The sequence below is a fragment of the Argiope bruennichi genome, chromosome 8 (assembly GCF_947563725.1).
Source record: "Argiope bruennichi chromosome 8, qqArgBrue1.1, whole genome shotgun sequence".
NCBI classification, from domain to species: Eukaryota; Metazoa; Arthropoda; class Arachnida; order Araneae; family Araneidae; genus Argiope; species Argiope bruennichi.
The window spans coordinates 10,277,558-10,300,011 of record NC_079158.1 but is presented as its reverse complement, the minus strand read 5'-3'; the positions used below and the strand labels follow the sequence as shown (position 1 = coordinate 10,300,011).

Below are 22,454 nucleotides of genomic sequence, written 5' to 3'. Positions count from 1 at the left end.
ATGAATGCTTTAATTATTCTTTTTACTCCCTCAATTAAAGAATGCTTTCTTTTTGGCTCTGTAGCGCGAATATTTTTCTTTAATTGTTTTAAATTTTTAATTTTTGTATTTCACGAGAAAGGCTTCTTTTTTTTTTACTTAATCTTTATTTTACAATTAATTGCTTCTCATTACAAAAACCTACATCTTTTATCCTCTTTTAATTAGTAAATTTAATTAGTAACTATTAATTAGTAAAATTAAAAGTTATATTTGAATTTATCTAATTCACACGTAAAGTTGCATAGATCGCTTTGAATCAATGCCACAATTTTACTTTCATTCATTTTCTCTGCTTTAATCTCTCTTCACTTCTAATTCGTAGCTTTATTCCTGTTGCAAAGATTTTGCAGCAATAAACAACCAAATTTTCACTTGTTGAATAAATGTTTATGTAAACAAACAAGAACCGCTTCAGGGATGTTATGTTTATACCTTTTTGAGATGTAGAATTATATTCTTAACTTATTGTGGTTATGGATTTATATGCGATTGGTAATCAGAAAGAAAAAAAATTACCGCTTTCATTATTTTAGTTTTTATAAGAGATGTTGTTTTTGTAATAGCTTTTTTGATCATATAAAATAACAAATAATTTTTTTAATTAAATCTTTGAATAATTTTTGTGACATTGTTTTGACTTCCGTGTGAAAGTGAATGTGAATAAGTTACTTTGCCTTCCTTTAAAAATCTAGTGGCCTACGTTAAATAAATAAAAGCATAAGTAGAAAAACATTTTATGAACTTTATTCAATTCATGTTTACATTAATGATGTTCAGGCATTTTTTTTTTTAATTAAACAACTTATATGCATATAAATCATATAAAATGAGGAATTTATAATTTAAACTCATGATAGTAATAGTGAGTTGCAAGAATATACGTTTTTAGCATGATAAATGCTTCATTTTTAACTTTAATATTTTTAATGAATTTGCATTAGTAGAATTAAATTTATAGTAATCCAAGGTACTTAAGATTTTAATTCTATGTTATTTTATGTCAATTTAAACTTTTAAAATCTTCTCTGTAGTTTCCTTATAGAATAGATTAAAACAAAATCAAATTAATTTGAATGAAAACTGAACACAGTAAACATTTACTAAATAATCATAACCAAATATTTATTTTTTATTTATTTCAGATGGGAAGACTATATTTTAAAATGGCAGTGTTTTCAAATTTAATTAGAAAATGTCATTCTTTTTTTCATCCTCCTCCTCCATATTTCTTTTATGGAATGTTAAAAAGCATCTTGCGGTTTCATAGTATTAAAATACTTGAAAGACAAATGTAGATAAAATTAGTCTGTTTGAGTGCAGTAAAAAGTATTTAAAATGCTATTTTAACTAATCACTTAACATTTTATTATTTAGAGAATAAAATCCAAGCGTTAACCCTGAAAGACCAACATTTTCAAACTTCTGTTGCCAGTAAGTATTTAGCTGTTATTTTTCATCTTATTTTTTGCATACTATACTTATTTCATATTTGCAAAGAAGGAATTTTGCAATTAATTGCATCCTATTATAATAGAATTTGGCATCCTATTATAATAGAATTTCAAAATTTTGTGCACTTGTTTATTCTTAATGATTATACTCTACTTTGATAATTACAGTTAATAGATTACATTTAATTCAATATCTGCTGCAAACTTGTTGGTAATTTGAGAGGAAAATAATTTTTGTATTTCATAATATTTTTGTAACAATGAATTATGAATAAAAGACTAAAAAAATGAGAAATTATTTTTTTAAAATGTCTATTTTTTATTATGCTAATAAATTAATAAGTGCTGAAAAAATATACTTTGAAAAAAACATAACATTTCTTTATGAAGCATTTAGTCGAAACAATATCTCAAGATAACTCATAAAGTTTTCTCTTTTTCAAGATTTTTTTAATGTTTTATAATTATTGAAATCTAGAATTTCTGAATTTTTTAAATTTTAGTTCATTACATTTTTCACATATAATTTTATTACAAATATATCATTTGGATTACTTAAAATTGTTATTCAGACCATATTAAATTCAAATTAAAAGTAAAATTTATTATGTTATTTATTTTAGATTACCTTTAATATTTCACTTAATCTCTTTGAGTAAAAAGAACATGTAAAGTGTTTTTTTCATAAAAATCCCTCTCAAGACATATTGGTAAGGAATTTATGATAGTTAATTTGGATACTAGAAAAGCTTCTAAAATTCTGTTCATTTACCATAAGCCATTTTCTTTTCAATATCAATTCTGATAACCAACATCTGTTGATATCTACTCTTCAGGTTTAATTTAATAGTAATTGAAATGTTAAATAAAAAACCAGAATCTGTATCCAAATTTCATATTAGTTTTGTTTCAGCTGTTAGCAAAGAAAAATATAAATGCAGTATTTTCCAGAATTTTATCCCTAATGAATTTAATATTAAGAAACTAAAAAAAGCCTGTTAAAAGGATGCAGTAAAATATGAATTAGTTTTTAATGACTTAAGATTTATAAATACTTTTTTACTTCATTGATGAAATTATTTAAAGTCATCAAAAATTTTGCTAGGTATACTATTTGTTTTGAAAATTGGTATACTATTTGTTTTGAATTATAATAGAATTGCAAGCCCTTTTAAATAATTCTGTTTAAAGAAATTTTATTTGATATATTTTGTTTTAAAAATTATATATATCTTTTTTTTTTTTCTAGCAGAAAATTCTGAATACTATTATTCTCTTTTTAACAAAGATGAACAGGATGGGAATCTCCGAAGAAAAATATATGTAAAGGAATTTCTTAATATTTTTAAATATTTATGTTTTGTGCTTTTCTGCATTTAATAACTTTATAAAAAGTAAAGTATACTGGACATTTCATATACAAGCTAGTAGAAATTATTATTTTAGAAATAATAATTATTTTTGTGACAAAAGAAATCATGGAAAAATTTGTAACAATCTTTTAATAATAATGAAAGGAATAATTTTTGTTAGTTTTTTTTTTCCCTTTCTTTTTGTACTTTTAAATCTTTAATAATTCCATAAATTTATGTTAAAAATTCAAAAGTGTTTTTTATTAATATATTTTCATATTCATAAAATTTTAGAAAACACTATGAAATTTTAATATAACACATCAATAACATATGCAGTACAATTTTAAAAAAACACTATATTTCTTTTCATATTAAACATTTTAAAAGAATATTATATACTTACTAATACTTTTTACCTTTTATTTAGCCAGCCATTTTTATGTTTATTTTTAAAAATAGCCACTCTAGGGAGAGAGAAAAAATCTATGCAGGCACTTAGAAATATCTCTCTATATTTATTTTTCAGACAGAACTTAAACCTGTGTATCAAATTTCTTAGCTACAAATGCAGTCTATTTGTCTGGACATCATGACACATATATACACTTTTCCTTTATAAGCATGGATTATTTATTTTGTACTCTTTATAATTATTTATCTATTTTTAATTTATTTTTACCATCACATTTTTAATATTATTTATATTGCATATTATAATTCCTATTATCTATTTAATACTATCAAAAAGTCCTAAAAGCCTGCAACTTTTTTAAGGTAAAAATAAATGAAACTATGTAAAAAAGTAAAGATAAACTATGGTGAAACTAAAATTTATATGGCTCTTAGACAATGTCAGTTTTGCTTATAAAAATAAACAAATGGAATATGAGAGGAATAAGCAGGTGGAGCTTGTTTCTTTCGTTTGCTTGTTTTATTGTTTTGCTTCCTTCGTACATATGCTGATATCAAACCTGTGAGAAATAATATAATGATTTCAGGTATAAACATTGATTATGAAATCAAAGTCAAATCTTACTAACTTAAAAAAAAGTAACCTCTTTAAATCACTAACAAAGCAGAAAATGTGACATTTCTTTTAAAGAAATTTATATGTTTTATTAATATTGATTCTAAAATATCCATTTATTACCAGCATCAAACTTGAATACTATTACAGAAATCATCCCTTTTGCAACATTTACTTTTTTATTGTTTCCTATGAGCTTGCTTTAGTATCTGATCAGTATCATATATTACTTACTTGATATAGTATCATATATTACTTACTTACAAACTTGAGTACTACTACAGAAGTCATCCCTTTTGCAACATTTACTTTTTTATTGTTTCCTATGAGCTTGCTTTAGTATCTGATTTAGTATCATATATATATATATATATATATACATATATATGAACCTTTTTTGTGACTTAACTGATGAGTTATTTTATTTTACAGTTTTTATTTTAACTTCAAATAATGTATCATTGGTATTTTTTCAATTTTTAAAAATGTAATCTTGGATCTGATATCTTGTTTAGAAAGGAAAATATTTTTTCTCAATTGTGTGCTGCTTACTTTTAATATACTTTATAATTATGAGAAATAGGGAGATGTTTCAGAATTTAAAATATAGTTTTATATTCTTTTTTATCTTTGCTTATCTATCACATATTTGATTCACCTTGAACAAACATGGCACTTGAATTAATCTGTATCAGAGAAGCAATATTCAAATTTTAACTAATGCAGTTTTGTCAACAATCTCAGTGCAATCATTTTTTTTTTGTTGTTAATATTTCAATTCTTGAATTTTCAATGCATGATTTTTGCAGCTTTGTATCATGGATCAGTTGCAACGAGAAAGAGAGGACACCACTTTCTCCAGAAACTGTCTCTTCTGCAAAAAGCATTTCACTGGAAACAGGTAAATTTCTCTAATCAGATCATCTGTTTGATTTCTAGCAAGAATGAATGTCAAATAAAATTTATGTAATTTTGTTTTTAAGTCTTTAAAATATATTATTTTTTATTCAAAGTATTGATATTTATTTAGTGTTATTGTTAAAAGTAAGCTTAAAGAAAAATTTAACTTAGAGCAAATATTATATAAGTATTTAACTGATGATAATAAGAAGGAAATGTTTTAAATCTTGTAATAATATAAACCTATGCTAAATGCTGTTAAATATGCAATTAACGTTTCATTAATTAATCACAAAATGAAAATTTCTTTGAATATTATATTATTTTAATTAATTAAAAGCCAATTTAAAAAAAAGAAATATTTTGAGATGCATTTCAGCTCTCTCATGCTTGAAAGTTGGTAGTCCCTGGTAAATCTGTTTATCTTCATAGTAACAAAACATCATCTTCTTTTAATTCGTTAGAGATTAGCTGATATGTATGATTTGCACGAAGTGAAAATATTTTCATGTCTTTTATTAATAAAATATTAAATATTACTCACTATTCATAAAATTTTCATTATTTAATAGCAAGATTTCAATTATAATAAAAGTCACTGTTATTGTATATCAGATTAGCTTTTGTGTGACTATTCTATTTCAATATTTTTAAAATTTAATTATTAATCATCAATTCATTTAATTAAATTTTAATTCCATGTGAGTTCTACCACTTGTAGGTGAATTTAAGAAAAAGAATGGATCTCAAGATTTTGTAATATACAAGCATAAAATTAAACATTAAGAAATTGATAAAAATAAGATATGACAATTTTTACTTTTTAATTCAGTCTAATTCATTTCTAACAACAGACTGCCTTTACTTGAAAATTGATATGTCTGAACTGGTTTTTCAACGTTTTATGCGATATTGAAATAATAAATTTCTATATATTTTTTTTAATTTTAGGTAGTGAATAAGCTATTATTTGAATGAATATAATTTAGTTGCTTTATTTCCTATTTTAAGTATTAAAAAGGAATGTCAATTTTTTAACCTCTTAAAAACTTCACGTATTTGATTTCTTAAAAAATCTTATATCATATGTTAATTAATAATTTGCCTTATAAAGTGCAAGGCAGTTATTGATGTTTCTTCAATAAAGAAAGTTCATTTTTTTCACTTCTTACCTTCCTTTTTGGCTATGTTTTAAAATTCTGTTATCATAAATTAAAAATTCTGTCTGGTTGTAATTTTCTTTCTTTTACTTTTTATATAGATCTAATCTACTTGCCCACTTAAAGGAACAGCACAATTTTTACATTGGAGATCCAAATAACATTGGTAAACAGATTTCATTCAATATTTGTTAAAAACCTTGTGACATTCACTCATGTTAATAACTTCTTTTCCTCTATTTCAGTGTTTATAAATGAATTGTTAGATCACCTGGAACAAATGCTAAAGGGGTAGGTATTTCTTAATCATGTTTTATCATTCCACCACGTCTATGACTTATTATCACAGTGTGAAAACAAATCAGTAGTAGCCATTGGTCTTCAGCTTAAATGCCTAATAGACATCTGATCATTTAGATGTACTTGACACTGATAAAATTATCAATTCTGTTTTGAAAATGAACTAGTCATTTCCATAAAAAAAGAAGTTATTATTGCTATTACATATTTTAGTGTTTCATTTTATTTATTTATTTATTGCATAATTTTCAACAGTTACTTTTATATTTGCAATGAAATTCAAATGGCTTTTGTTGTTTCATGAAATATTTAATCATGTGGAGTTTTTTCATTTCTTAAAAGGCAAGGAGACAAATTCTGTTTTATTACCAAAAGTTCAGAAATTGAAGCCATGCTCATTGGTGAGCAAAGTAGTATAGCTTCGCCTCTAAGAATATGAAGCAAAGGGAGAATGAAAAAGCAAGCAATCATTCAGGAAGGGGATTCTTTGTTTCTGCCATTGACACTGTAACTGATATAAAAGAATTATTAGGACAGTTAATGTAACCATTGTTGCATCCTGATAGGCTTGGGAAATCTGTGCAATTGTGAAGTTAAAGTGTATTTTTAGGTTTAAATATAATTTGGTGAGAAAACATTTTATGAACGAGGTCAAAATAAAATTATTACATATGCATACTATATGATGAAAATAACTGAATACATTTGAATTTACACATTCCCCCCTCTCCCCCTCCCTAGGATGGAGGAACTTAATCTGGCATTATTTATTTTCATTTTAAAAATTAATATTTACAATTCTATTCATAAAGATGTTGCCATTTTCAAAAAAGGAATTTCATTTTGTGTGCAACAAAGGAGTTAATTTTGGCTCAGTATCAGTAGCACTTTTCACAATGAGCCCAAACCATTTCTTTCTCCATAATTTTTTAGACAGATCTACAAAAGTGCATATAATTGAATCGTCATTGAATTCCTACATATTGTGAAGATTCAGGAGAAATTTACCCGACCTTTTATGGAGAAATTTTTTAAAAAATAATTGAGATTTCTTATTATTGTTTCATTTTAAAAGTTTTCAAATACTTTTAATCAGTACCGTATCTTAACAATTTAAACTGCAGCTTTTTCACAAAGAAAAAAAATGCATTTCTGATGTTTTACTTAATGGAGTCATTTAGAGGGGAGGGGAGGATGGTTAGAAATCAAAATTAAATGACTAGGTCACTAGATGAAAGTTTGAAAGAAAAACAATTATTTAAATTGCAATCGCGTGAGAAACAATATTCAGTGTGGATCCCACATTGATCAGAAACTATTATAAAAGAAGGAAATTTAATTAGATTAATTTTCAGTATTCCAAAGTTTACTAAAAAGAATTGAAGGAGAGGAGAAATAATAAATTATGATTGTCTGTATATAAAATATTCTGAAATTTGCTGTATAAATAAAATAAATTGCTGTTATTAAAGGAAGGAAAATTGCATGAAATTTGTTTTTCGTTTCTGTCAATATTAAGGAGCTATCACTGTTTGGATAAAAATTACTGTTTTGAATTTGGATAAAAGAAATTAGTATTCTTTTCCTGTACTAGAAATGAAGGATTCTATTCATTTATTCTCTTTATTATTTACTGAAGCGCCTCTTAATATTTATGTCTCAAAATTTAAAAGTTGGCACTGTTGTTATTTCTAATCAATAAAAAGATGAATAATTGTTGTTGAGTGCCATATTCATGCTGAATTAATTCAATACCAGTTGAAGATTGAAGATTCATTAATATGAGTTTAATAGTCAAACTTTTCAGTTTCGAAGCAAGTTTATACTTTCAAGGAAACAGATTTCTTTGCTTTTATTCTTCTTTTTTTTTCTCCTAGTTCGCAGTGCTTCTTTTGTGAAAGGATATATAGAGATTACCTTACTTTAAAGGAGCACATGAGGAAAAAGCAACATAAAAAAATCGATCCACTTAACAAATACTACGACAGATTTTATTCAATTAATTATTTGGTAAGTTGTGTTTTTCTTCTGCCATTTGTCTATCTTGCTTTTTCTTGATTATTATCATATGTGAACATAATGTTGTTTTGGTTAGGGAGTTTTGAAGCTCGAAATAGTGTAGGCAATGAATAAAGCATGAATGGAAATTCTCAATCATCATCTTTTAATCACATATATTTTTTAGCTGCTTTTACCAGTACTGCTTTATTATTACGTATGCTTCTTTGACAGAAGATGCCTTTTTAAAAGGTTGACATAGAACTATGACATCATAGCTATTATTTCATATCAAAATCGGTCAAGCTTCAAAACTTTGTTTGCTGGCTAGAAAAATTGAAAATGAAAGTTTAAAAAAATTATATATATAGGAATAGAGACCGATAGAGAAGTCTCGTGATTGTTTCAAACCTGGTTTAAACTAATTAATGATTTTAATTAATTAAGACAAATAATTCATAGATTTCATTTTAATTTTTCTCCAGTTTTGTATATTTACTTAGTCTTTGTTTAGCACCCGACCAAAAACATTTCTCCAAATTTATGCTCCTCCTCAAAGCAAGGTTATGGAATGTTACTGGTGAATTTACAATAATTTTTAATTCATAGAGGATAATTGCAGAAATCAGGTTTTAGAAATTTAGATTCTGCCATCAGGCAAACATGGCAAAATATTTAAAGTATTTAAAAGATGAAGTATTCTATTTTGGTTTTGTTTTAGTAAAAAAAAGAAAAGAATCCATTATTAAATGTAGCTCATTAAAGTGTTTATTCTTTTATCCTAATTTGTGTTCTCTTCTTTTTTAATTGCTGTGCTAGCTTATAAAGCGAATTTATAAATTGTTCTTCTCTTTCTTTTTTTAAAAATTGATTTTCAGAAAGAAAAAAAAAGACGTAATGAAAATTTTATGAGATTTATGCTGGGAAGGAAAAAAAAAAAAATTATACTGCAAAACTATGCTGACACAAAGAAAAATAAATAATATCTACCTTGAAGAGGCCATGCCTCATATCTGAGACTAATTGCTATGAATCCTAGAAGTCAGGGATTTTATATAAAAAAAAAAAAAAACCCATGAGAAATAAGATTTAGTTAGAATATTCTCCCTTCAGGATTTCTTTTTTTAAATACTAACATAATACATTTTATGCTTTCTAATGCAGTGATGAAAACTGAGTGTGGATATTGAGCATCTTCCTTTGTACCAAATATTCATGCAGATTTACAATATTACTTACCAAGACCATGTACTAAATCATTGCATTTCCATGTTAATGTATGTGCAGATAATCAGTAGGTAGTAAAACTTAGTGTTTAATATTGTGTCTGCTTAGTTATTTGTATTTTTAAATTATTGTGTTTACGTAAGCACGAAGAAATGGACTTCTCATAGATTGATTTGGAAAAATGTCACATACCGAATTTCATGCTGTAGCTCTTCCGAATAATTCCAATAATGTATTTTTTGAGCCCAAGGAGGTTTGAAATCTTGAAATTCATCGAAATCTTGAGATTTATTTTTTTAATAGTTGTAATTTTTTTTCATATATCATGAAAAAAAGTTAATTAATTAATTTTAGAATGATACAGATTTAATATAAAATGATTCTCTACATACAACTATTAATGTCACAATGTCAACACCTTATTCAAATGCTGTCATAAATAAATCATGAGTGATATCACACAAATCCATTTCCTTCTAAAGTGGGAATGCCTTCAAAGTCATCCACCCTTATTCCAATGGATTTATTCTTGTGCAGTCGTCATGCAGTGTCTGTAAAACTGTGTTATCCTTTTTTACATATCTTTAACATCTGAAGTGTTCAACGAAAAGTTTTAACCTGAGATCTGTGTATATTACTGTTACATTGCTCCCAGAAAATGCTTTATTATTGTTACCACTATATCACAATGTCCTACTATTTTGCACACTTCTTAATATAATATTAGTTTTATTAATTTATTAGCTTGCTTCAGAAAATACCATACTTCTTCTCTCTTTCCATGAGATACTTATTGAAGTGACAGAATGTCACTAAATTTGGATTCTAGGACCTCTAGTTAAGTTATCAGTGCATGTGTAGAGTTATTTATATTAACTTTAAATAATGCCCTACCAAATTGCGTGAAAGAAAGTCATAAAATATTCCATTTCAAGACTGTCAAAATTTCCATGTTCCTCTTAGTCAGAAAGGAAGAACGAAATAAAAGATTCTTAAAATTATGCCTGTCTTTCAGCACGATAATTCAAAGAGATCATGAACAAGAAGTACAAAATTTTATAAGATGTCTCCACACCTAAATTTCAGACACCTCTCACATTTCAGAGAATTAATAATTTAACTTGGAAATAAATGTTCTTAATGAATCTTCCATACTCCTTAATAAAGATTTACAGAATTGGGTATGAACATAAAATAAACCCTGGAATTCAGATCTTAAAAAAATAAAAGTATATTTATCGGCAGTATTTTCGTATTTTTTTACAAGAAACATTTCATTAAACAGTAATTTTAAAATTTTTATAATTAATTAATTTTTTTTTTTTAATTTTGGGTTTTGAAAAATTTTCTGCTATGCAGAAATGTTAGCTTCTAGCATCATTAGGAAGCGATTCAAACGTCCGGTAGAAGACTCTGCTAAAGAGCCAGGAGTTTATCTCTGTACAAAGAGAGATAATACTTCACTTGAAATTTACTTTAGATTGTTAGTGAATTTAGACAGAAGAACGTGCAGAACTAAATAAATTAGGGATTAAGTTTGTGCACTGAGAAAAATTGATGGTGCACAAACGATTTCTAATAGGAGTGTCATGTAAGCATACTGAATGTTGTTTAATTTAAGTAGAATGATTCTAATTAAAGACATGAAATAAAATTGAAATGGCAGACATGCTCGAAGAAAAATTTTATCAGCAGTTTATTTACAGACGAAATTTCTATGATTCTGTCTACGATGTTATAACTTTCAAACTGATCAAACCTATGATTAAAGATATTCAGGTGCACTCTATGAAAATCATTAAATTTCATTTACTTTTATTTAGCTTGCATTGTTTCATATTTGTGTAGATGAGAACCGCAGTCCCTTCCTGTTTTCTCGTATATGGAATCCAGAGAAAGCATTGTAATCGTCAAAAAATTTGACCTCAAGATTTTGGCGAAACTCATCATTTTAGGCTTTCCTGAGTTCGAAAAGTGTGGACTTAGTTATCATTATGTCTGTCTGTACTGTCTGTGGTATAATGTTGATTACTATGGTATTAGGTTGATCTGTAAAACGCTTTTAGCTAGATGAATGAAATTTAATGTATGTTCTTTGCGACAAATTTGTAGACTGCTATTAGTTTGTGAGCGAAACGTATTCTGTGGAAGTCTGTCTGTCCAAATATAGGTTAATACAAAAACTACAAAGCAAAGAGAGCTATATGTATAAAATTTGATACACGCATTTAACCTCTCAAATGCAGTTAACATTAAAATTTTGAACTAAATCCATCAAGGATTGGGCTGACTTTTTGTCGGTCTGTAAACGCTACATTTAAGAAATGCAATGATTTAAATATATCAAATTCGGTCTGTGATTTTGTGACTAAAATTGCAGTTTTGTGTCAAATTCTGGCTTTAATCGATAGGAAAAAACGGACGGAATCAATTGTATTGTGCTATGTATTGATTGCCAAAAACATCGCTAAGGATCACACGATAACTTCAATAAAAATTCAAAATTTGTGAAAAAAATTAATATTACTTAACTATTATTCGCCAGTTTCTTGCAAAGCATTTGTAGCTTTATCCATGGCCCGCAGTTTTATAGTAGGTAGATCGGTTTAACACCTTTATTTAGAGAGTACCCGACCCCCACTGCTTCACTTACTCCCTCGTGCATTTTATTTCGTACAGTTGCATGCTGTGGATGACAGTGCAATATTTTGAAATTTCTAAAATATAATTACTGTTTAATTAATATAATAAAGTTTTGGTTCCATGACCAGGGTGTAACCGTGTTTTTAATTTGGGGGAAAGAAAAGGAAAAAAAACTTCGAGATATTAGCATATTTATGATAATGAATATAAGACAAAACAAAAAAATTGGAAATAGGAAAAATAAAATTTTTTTTACAGAATACTAAGAACAATATTTGTTTAAAATATAGTTGTAGGGTTTTATATATTTTGCATATGTTTAAAATAGGGCGAACAGTTTATGAAATATTTATTAAAACCTATGTTAAAATTGTTTGAACTTTTTCCTGCTCAGTTAGAATTGATAAGACTTTTACAATTTGTAATTCTTTTTTTTTTTGGGGGGGGGAAATACATCTTTACTTTAAAGTTCTTTGACATTTTTTTTTTTTTTTGTAAAATTTATTAAAATTTAGAAATGACATATTGCCGCGTCAATGCGTGTGTCGGCATTTTTATCATTCTTCAGATTGATTAGTTTTCTTTCGTGTAATGATTCTATAATATTTTTAATATTTCAAACGCTTTTTATCGAAATTTATGCATTTTATTGTTCAGTTTAGCTTGCTTATTTTATTTCTTAGTGTCTGCATTTCATATAATTCATTGTTTTATGAAGTTCAACTTTCTATCTTCTAAGCCGGTGTCATGTTCGAATGTGTGAATTTTTCTCTAAATGTGTCTCATTGGTCCACATTCCATAATAGGAATCAGGCAAAACATGGAAAGATGTTGAAAAAGAAGCTGATGATTATTCTCAAGACAGTGGAAAGTGAGTGTGTTTGAATCTATGATTTCTGTTATTTGTTAATTTTTTATTAAATAAAGAAATTCTGTAAAATTTCTAAAGATTAATATCTAAAAAGTTATTCGCTATTTTACCAAAAATAAGCTTTCTTTATTTGAAAATTGATTATTAAAGAGAAAATAGTTAAAGACAAAAAATTCTAAAGCTGTCAGTGTTTGTTGCATCATTTTAATTTTAAAACAAACTAACCTCAGCCTTCTTTTTTGAATATTATAATGATAGGTTACGCTTCATGGTGTAGTCAAGGAAAGTGTGAATGTCTTCTTTTGCAGTTTCGATGACACATCCGCATACCTATTTTCTTTTTTCGAAATTGTAACTTATTTGTGTTCTCATGCACATGGACATCTTACTAATTTTGATGTGTTTATTTCATTATATTTTCGATAGATAGGCATGTGTCCCCCTTTCTTCCTAAGATATCTGAAAAATGAAGATGCATTCAAATTTCGAGTTCTAATTTCTTCATAATTGTTAATATTTTCTTTTTCTATTCTTCAAGACAGCAAATATCGGTGTCCTGTTTTATTTATGTAAAACATTGACTCGACTCCTAAAACTCTTTTATGACTATTTTCTCCACACCTGCCTCAATGCAGACAATTGTTCCTTTCTCAAATTAAAATATTTGATAATCATGAATATTTTAGGGAACTGATGGATTGGGGTGATTGCAGTGTCACCTATGTTTGCTTGTTCTGCTCAGATTCTGCTTGTGATTTCAACCAAGCCTGGCAGCATATGAAGGTCCGTATATTTCCCACTTAAACTTTCTTTTGCTGTTATTAAAATTGTGGAGGAATTTGTCACTCAAGCATATATTTACAGACATGAAAATATTAAAGTTATACTAAATGATATGAATTGCATTTTATTTCTAATCAAAATGAATGTGAATCAGTCATTTCATCATATATTTCATGCGAAGTTTGCTTGCAATTATAAAATGTGTAGATGATGCATGTCTTTAGTTTGAAAGAACTCAATGGCTTTGCAAAATGACAGAAAGAAAAACAGAAAAAAATTGATGGAACAGAAAGAAAAAAAATCAGTTGTATAATTGAATTTCTGAGTAAGTGAGATAATTTTTCTTAGCCTTATTTTTTCATGTATGTGATGCCATCTATAAAAATTTCAGCATATTAAATTTGTTGATCACATTTTTCAATCTATCGAAATATACAATTATTCAGGGGTGTTTGTGCTCCGGGGAAACCCCGGAATTCCGGGGATTTTGAACTTCGATACCCGGAAATTCCGGGGATCGTCGTTCAAAAGGAAGTAGGAATAATAATGAATTATTTATTTTGATCTGGGCGATTTTGTTTGCTTTGAAAGCAGAAAACGCAAGGTCAGCGTGTGTGGTGAAAACTTTTCCTTTCTTTCTCCAAAGGCAGTGATAATGCGTGAAAAGGGGGGAAAAACTTCTTTTTTGTTCTTTCCTTATTGCGAGTTATGACTCATTCCCCCGGTTCTCGGATATTCTCTTCTGGATTCTTTTCGGCAAGTAGGCGCGGCAGAAAAAAAAGGGAGAGACTTCGCGACCAGATGTGCGATCACGTGACTCTGGGTTCAAAGGTCTTATCTCTCCTGGCATGGCGCCAATAAGTAGAGAAGGGGGATTTTTCGCCGTATTAGCTATTTGTCATTGATCGCTTCGCAACTTTTTTTTCTCCGCTGTGTAAAATTTTCGTTTCATTTATTGATGCACGTGTAAATTTTTCGTTTCTCTTATTGAAATATTTTTTTATTTATGTACGCAAGAGAATTTCACTTTGAAATTTCAGCATATGAAACAGAAATTACCCCTTAAAAATTCATATCTAATTAGTTTTACAGCATTAGATTCAGAGCTAAGAGGTAAAACCAGTACAATATTAGCTTTTGAAAAATTATCATCTTTTATGTCCCATATTTTTAGTGATAATGAAAAGTCAAAAGTAGAAGCTGAAATAAGGTTATACCAGAGTGATATTGATATCACCAAAGAAATGCTCTACACATCTGATGAAAGTGGAAATCAAGTCAAGTGTACAATTGATAAATATTGGTCTAAAGTTTTTAATTTAAAAGATGATTTCACAAATGATTATAAGTATACTACATTGGCTAAATTGGTCAAAGCCTGCCTTAGCTGCTTCCATGGCCCATTAGTGGAAAGTGCATTCAACTTAATGGATACACTTGTCACTGACTATAGAACCTCTCTTAAGATTGATTCCCTAGATGCAGTGCAGACTATTAAATATGATTTAATGGCTTCTAAAGAAACCTCATGTGAAAAATATGGCTCAAAAAATCCAATGACTGATCCAATTCACAAAGATCTCTTACTGAATATGAACAGAAGTTGGAAAACATATCAAGAGGACTTAAAAACATGTATTTCAGATGAGTCACCTATAAAAGTCTCTGAAAAACCTTCTACATTAGCAGAAAAGCAAACTGCTTCTACCTCTGCATGTGCAGTTCTCGAGGAAATTTCTTCAACTGTAAATGAGGAAAATAAAAGTCAATCTTCCTGCAATTATGAAGTTCACCACAAAAGAAAGACAAGCCCACAAACATCAGAAAATAAAAAAAAAGCAGCAGAAATTAGATAATTTTTTTAAAGAATTAATTCAGGTAATTTAAAATATTTGCATAAAATGTAGTAGTTTATATGTTTGAAAATTTATGGTTATTAATTTTGCAAAAAAAGTAATTAATTCATTGAACTTTTATAATTTGGTCATTCAATATTTCATAATTGTAATTTTTCATTTCTCCCCCCCCCCCTTCTCGAAACTCCAAAATGCCGGTAGTAAGTCCGTAAAAGTTTCAGGGGATTTTTTGGGGTCCCACAAACACCCCTGTAATTATATAGCTAATCAAAAGTCATAAAAGATTTTTAAACATTAAAATGCAGGCAAAATTTTATATCTCAGTTACATTTTAAAATTGCCACCATAGATACTGCATGAAAATTGTGATGTCTGCCTGCTTACTAAATTGTCACCTGAGTTCATGACATCTTGTGCTAATATAGCTGAAAATTATTTGGAGTAATTACCTGGCAAATTTTATGGAAGTCATTTTCTTGTTCTGTGTGACATGTCTATCGAAAGAGGACAAGATTCGTATTTCTCTTCTTTGACCCAAAGTTGGTTTAAACTTCTGACTTGAAAATTGCGATTATTTTGGTACTGCTGTGTGTTGGTTATGTGGCAAATCAAAAAATGCCCCTGATGATTTTAAAATTTTCTGATTTCAGGAAGTACATGGTTTTGACTTTAAGCAGTTGAAGACGGCTCATCAGTTAAATTTTTATCAGCAAATCAGATTAGTCAACTACATACGGAAAAAGGTAAATACATTTTTTGTTAAATTAAAATGAGAACGCTATGATATATAATTAAAGTGCCACAAATGAATACAAAAACTGACTTTAGAAGAAAATGTGTCGCTGAAAATAATATTTTTTTGTAGATGTTCATATATTATTCTACTATGCAGAGAATAAACAATTATTTACGAACATTTCAGCTGCGTTAGTATTTTTGCAGTTTACTTTATCTCCCTTATACAAACTCATCAACAGATTTGACTCTGAGAGTTCGATCTGTTTTATCAATTTTTTCTGAGTCCGAAGATGATTTTTTCTTGGGGGGGGGGGGTCATGACAGTGCATTTGCGAATGCCACAACTCAAAAACACAACTTTAAATGATGAAATACGGAATGTAATCTTAGAACTTTAAATGAGCAGTTCTTGTATAAATGTATTATATATTTCTTGCATATGCTTGCATACAAATTTATTTCGTGTAGCACGGAAATGTCTCTAACGATTTGGATCAAATTTTATATTTAGTTAATGTTTTGCTTTTTAAGTCCTGAAAATAAAAAACGCGATTTGACACGCTCAAAAATTTATAATTAACTATTGGAGCCTTTTTCTATCTGCTCATATGCTGACGATGTCATACAGCACCATCTCATAAATTTTTGTGATACTTGCATTGTTGCTATAGGATACATAATAACCTACTGGTTCCTCAAAATTTTGTGAGATGGCGCTGATGGATGTTAGATGAAATAAGATTGAAAAATATTAATATGTAAACAGTATGTGATACGTATTTAAATATTTTCTCCAATAAAACATAATTTTACAAAAAAAAAAAAAAAAACACTACCGAACGAAGTTTCGTTTTTCAAGTACTCTAATATTAACAGTACAGATTTGTTTCAAATTTCGTATTAAATCCAACGATGGATTAATTGTCTATATATTTACATGCGTATGAATGGCGCTACTAAAAAAATGTAGCGATTTAGACGGATGGAATTTAGTATGCAATCTTGTCATGAAATTTTTAAATCTAAAATAAATTTTGGAACCTTAAGGAAGATGTTTAAAATGAATACTCGGTATTCTTCATTATACATGGAAGAGTGAGAAAAACTAATGTATGCATGCAACTAAAGGAGCTATGCAACTCATCAACGTAATAGGATGTGGTCTGCGCCTATATAAGGCAATAAGTGTCTTGCAGAGCTGTTAGATCGATTCTGGCTGCTGTCATGACAGGTTATCAAGATTTAAATGATTTTGAATGTTTCATTAAATTTGACACTCTAGAGATGGGACTTAACATGTTCGAGTTAGCGACAAAATATGTTTTCGTGTACTACAATTTCGTGAGTATCTAATATCCGACAAAACATCAAATCTTCAAAATCGACACGGCGGGAAAAAGATCTCGGGAAAAAACGCAACCATCGTCGACTGATGAGAATTTTTAAACGAAGTAGACGTGCAAAACTTCTACAAATTTCCTCTGATTTCAATGTTGGGTATAAACAAGTGTCAGCTTTCGAACTGTTCTTGATCTCGAACTGATTTTGGAGTCAAAAGCCTACTCGAATATTATTTTGACTGCACGTTACAAAGATTTACGCCTCCTAGGACCACCAACAATGCTGTCCTATTGAATTGTCGATGACTCGAAACACTTTGATGAATCTCGTTTCCAATTGTACCGGGCGGATGGACGGGTATAAAGACAACCTCATGAATCCATGAACTTTACATATTGTAGGGGATGGTTCAATATAGTAGTCTTTGAGATGGTATAGGAGGTGTGTAATTGGTGTGATGCGGAATTCCTAATATGTTAAAAGATGATTCTGAGAAGTGACCGTCCTGTCCGTTTACCTACACCCATTCAAATGTATTGTGCATTTCGATGGATTTCGATAATTCCACCAGGACAATGTGACATCCCATAAGTCGATAATTACTATCGAGTAGCTCAAGGAGCACTCTCTTTCCTTTAGACACTTCTGATGGTCACCTAAATAAGTCCGCAAGCCTTAACATTATTGAACTTATATGTGATACCTTATAACGCGCTACTTAGAAGAGACCTCCTACAGATTTGTGAATTGCCCTGCAAAGTTTATGATGTTTGTTTCTTCCGGTATATTTTCAGACATTTGTTGAGCCCATACCACTTTATTTTGCGGCATTTCTGCGTGCTCTTGATGGCTCAGTGGGCCATTTTTTCTTCTCGTCAGACCGTTCTTCCGTGTTTTCCAAAGCATGGTTCATTCTGTAGGAAAAAGATAAGTTCAAGGAGCTGAGAAAAGCCATAGAAACCCATCTTAAAACATTTTATCAATTTTTTTTTAAAAAAATATTTAATTAATATATTTAAAATATTTTTAATAATATTTAGTAACAATATTTGTAATTTATTTTATCCAAAAATATGTAATTTTTAAAAAATATCATATCAAAATAATGCTCTTGGTGTGCTGCACGTGGTTTTTACCAAAAGCATCTCTTTTGGGATGACACGCTACTGATTTGTCGTATTCTCCTGCCGGAAGTCAATTGTAGCAAGAGCAGGAAGCCTGGCGTAGTTGTTTGCTGCATTTTTTTTTAACTTGGGGATGTTGGATGTTTTTATTACGAGAGCTGCAGTTTTTGTTCCTACCTCTTACTCATTAAACCAGGACCCATCGCGCGAAATGGCAGTGTTGAGAAAGTTAAAACTCATTGGCATGTCTTGTACGATCTCTAAACGGAATTGTTTTAGCTGCATCATTAACAGTGTTGATAGAAACTTCGCTAAGATATTCTTTTGAGCCCATATCAACAATCAAGATAGAATGAATGAATTCTTACTTGGTCTACAATTTCTCTGTTAGTTCCCCAGAGATTTTCCATCCTTCTATGGCATATGATTGATGGTCATGGGGGTATACATGCCTCTAGCGCTAGACTTAGAGGGCGGCATGGCGACAAAACATTAGTGTAATTATGAAAGTTTTTTAAATTAAATATGACAAGGGGGAAAAAATAACCTCATGCTTTGGTGCCATTTCACTTGCTAAACTGATGTTTATCAAGGGCGGAAAAATCATATTATTGTCCAGCCGCTATTTGCCCTTGCTTCGCTACTGCCAAGGCTCTGAGTTGACGAGCTCAGCTTTATATGTTGAGGACCCACCAGAACGTACTTCGCTCTCCATTTATGAGTGATCATCTTTGGAACTATCCCTGATGGCCATTTACCGATTAGGAATACTCAAAATCCGACTCAGTAGTATTATTTATGTTTTCTAGTCATTTTAACAAAATGAAGATCAAACAACTTCCCAAATTATCATTCGTCTGCTGTGACTATTATCAGCTGTCTACAGGGGATTAATTTACTGCAGATACAAAAAAAAAAAAAAAAGTCAAGCTTGTGCGTTATAGTATCCTTCACATCTGCTTCAACGATACTTTCCTTGCTTCACTTGTTTACACACACACACTTGGAGGAGTAGCACCAGTTGCTGCATAATTATTTTTCTTTTTCATCACATACTTTTTTTTTTTCATATGTATGCCTCACAACATATTATTCTCAAAAGATGTTTTCTGGATGCAGATGCATGAGAAAGAGTGTATTTCCTGTGACTTAAAGTTCGACTTCCATGTAGACTTGCTGACACACTTAACGATGTCTGGCCACCTAACCATCTTGCCCCACCCATCTCTCTGGGATCAGCCCATGTGAGTCAGCTTTGTGTTTACATTATCATTTAAATAAATAATTACTTTAGATATTTTTTTTTAATCGAATATAATCGTATCTGCAACGATGTATGTTCAGATTTAACTAAACAAAAATCTTGAAAGGGAAGCAATTTCAAATATAGAAAAATAAATTAGTAATTTTAAAGATTTTATTAATTAGATTGAATGAAATTACACAATGTAATGACTAGGAACATGGAAAATAAATTTTTGCCATATGATCAATCTTCATAATGTATAATTTATTCATGTAATAGTTAAAATTGTTGAATTTAATTATTTAAATTGAGGATTTATCATTTGTAAGCATTTGCGAGTCCACCTATTCGAACGGTTAATACTCCATCAATTTATCATTCTTTCTGTCAGTCCCTTTTTATATTAATAATTTATTCTTTACACCCTATTAACTTCTGTCCATTCATAATGAGTGGCATTTTTTTATTGTAATTTATTTGAAAATTAGGACGGAAAACAAAATAACCCCTTTGCCAAAGACACATTTTAATAATGAAGTTAATCCTACTAGATGCTAAGGAATAAATGTGTCAAATTTCGGTCGAATCTATTCAAAGGATGCCAAATTTTATTTGTTTCTGTTGGACATCAAACCTCTCTGTCCTAAAATTGTTACGTAGGCTGTCAAAGCTGCGCATGCGTCAGATACTTGACGTTTACATCATATGCATTCTTCATGATTCTGATTATGTTCTTATTATGTGTTTCTGTATAAATAAGTACTTTTGCTGTTTTGCTGCATAAATCTCCTATTGCATAGTTTATTTTCGTTATAAACTCCGTGATTATTTTCTATTTATTACGGCTTCGAAGAGAATTTACTTTGAAAAGCAAAATTCAATTTCAGAATGAGTTTTTAAATGTATTTTTAAAATTATTTCAGGTATTATTTTCCAACTTTTGAGAACGACAGCCTGCTGTGCGCTCTGGAGGACGAAAACTCGGACTGCGAAGAAGGAGCAATCTACCCCGAAGACATTCCAGTGTGATCAGGTGTAAATAGAAATCGTTTGTTTAGTGCACACTTTCTAATTTGTAATTTATTGTTATTGGGACATTTGTGTGTTTTCAAAAATAGTGCACGATTTTAATGTTTTCAAAAATTAATTGTTTGTGTTTGTTAATGTACCAACTGATAATAATTTAAGAATTATATTACTGCATAGTGAAATACATTAAGGTCTGCAATAAAAGCACAATTATAATTATTCCAAATGTGTACAAAATAATTATTTTTAAATCTGGTGGTCTAGCCAATAATTATAACTGCATGAGCCGGTGAAAATGATACAGTAAGAAAATGACATCACAGTGATTATGAAGGAGAAAAAAATTTTGACATATTCATTCGAAATGAAAATATGAAATGCTTATTCCAATTTCCTTAAAAATACAGTCGAACCTCCCTTCAATGAGAAGAACAAAGCGTCAAAAACTGACTCGCTTGCAGAGCGAGTAGCAAGGGGACACTATAATGTCGCATGCTGGATTGAGCTGCACCAGTTTGTGCTGCACAGAACCCTTAGAAGAAGCTTAGTTAGATAGCGTTATCGAAAGCGACTCCGAGGGGTTTTAGCAAGTGCCTGTGAGGCCTTAATCGATGAGATTGCGTCTCTGGTCAATATTATAACACTAGAGGTAGATAGCCATGGGGTCGATGGAAGGAAGAAGAGCAGAATCACTAAAGAACTTACGGAGCTGCATTCTGTGCCACAGCAAAAGGCTGCGGAGGAAATAAAAGACTCGGCAGAGCAGCAACTTTCTAGTTAAATAAGGGAGTTGCTGAAAGAATGTAAAATTATTGCGTTGTAGGCATCACCATAATAAGGCAGTAGCTGTGCGCGTTACAAATTCATTTAACGGTAACGTTGCGTCTATTCTTTGCTAAATTTTGGAGCGTAGCTAAAGACAAATATCTTTAGGCGATTTTCTCTTTAAAAAAAGCATGCAATATATAAATATGAAATACATAATTATAAATTTGTTTCAGTACTTTTTCTATTTACTTCTGGATTCCTGTGGGGGAAATTGTTTCGCTTAGCAGGTGTTTCATATTGCGAAAGAGTTATGCTCGTCAAACGATCGCTTCACTTCCTTGATAAAAGAGCTGCATTTGTATCAGCTCCTTTGCAGTTTTTTTTTTTTTCTTTTGGTCGTAAGTTTTTTGATAAAAGAAATTAATTTGCACACTTTAATACTAATAAAAGTGTCCTTTACAAAATAAAAAAAAATAAAATAAAAAAAACTTTATTTCCATTTATATAAGTCCTGTTCATTTCGATCTCTGCAATCAATTACAGAAGGAACGGCGTGAAGAATATGATCTAGCCACGAAGCGATATTAGGAGCTTC

The 22,454-nt window shown here is 29.3% G+C and overlaps 1 protein-coding gene across 3 annotated transcripts; it reads left to right on the top strand.

The window, feature by feature from the left end:
• The first annotated feature begins 336 nt into the window (after positions 1 to 336).
• On the top strand, positions 337 to 21,317 carry LOC129981068 (zinc finger protein 277-like). Of its 3 annotated transcripts, none has more exons than XR_008785286.1 (12): positions 337 to 534; positions 1,417 to 1,473; positions 2,743 to 2,816; positions 4,685 to 4,776; positions 6,037 to 6,101; positions 6,181 to 6,226; positions 8,113 to 8,245; positions 12,910 to 12,974; positions 13,661 to 13,757; positions 16,264 to 16,356; positions 19,919 to 20,060; positions 20,986 to 21,317. XR_008785286.1 is itself a non-coding variant. In XM_056091711.1 (12 exons), the coding sequence occupies exons 1-12, from the start codon at positions 516 to 518 to the stop codon at positions 21,089 to 21,091; spliced, it is 969 nt and encodes a 322-aa protein (XP_055947686.1). In that variant the 5' UTR covers positions 339 to 515; the 3' UTR covers positions 21,092 to 21,317. The 3 variants fall into 3 exon arrangements, 2 of the variants coding, with proteins under 2 accessions (XP_055947686.1, XP_055947685.1); XM_056091711.1 differs by having other exon boundaries at positions 339 to 534; positions 2,746 to 2,816; positions 19,936 to 20,060; XM_056091710.1 differs by having other exon boundaries at positions 340 to 534; positions 19,936 to 20,060.
• The last annotated feature ends 1,137 nt before the right edge of the window (positions 21,318 to 22,454 follow it).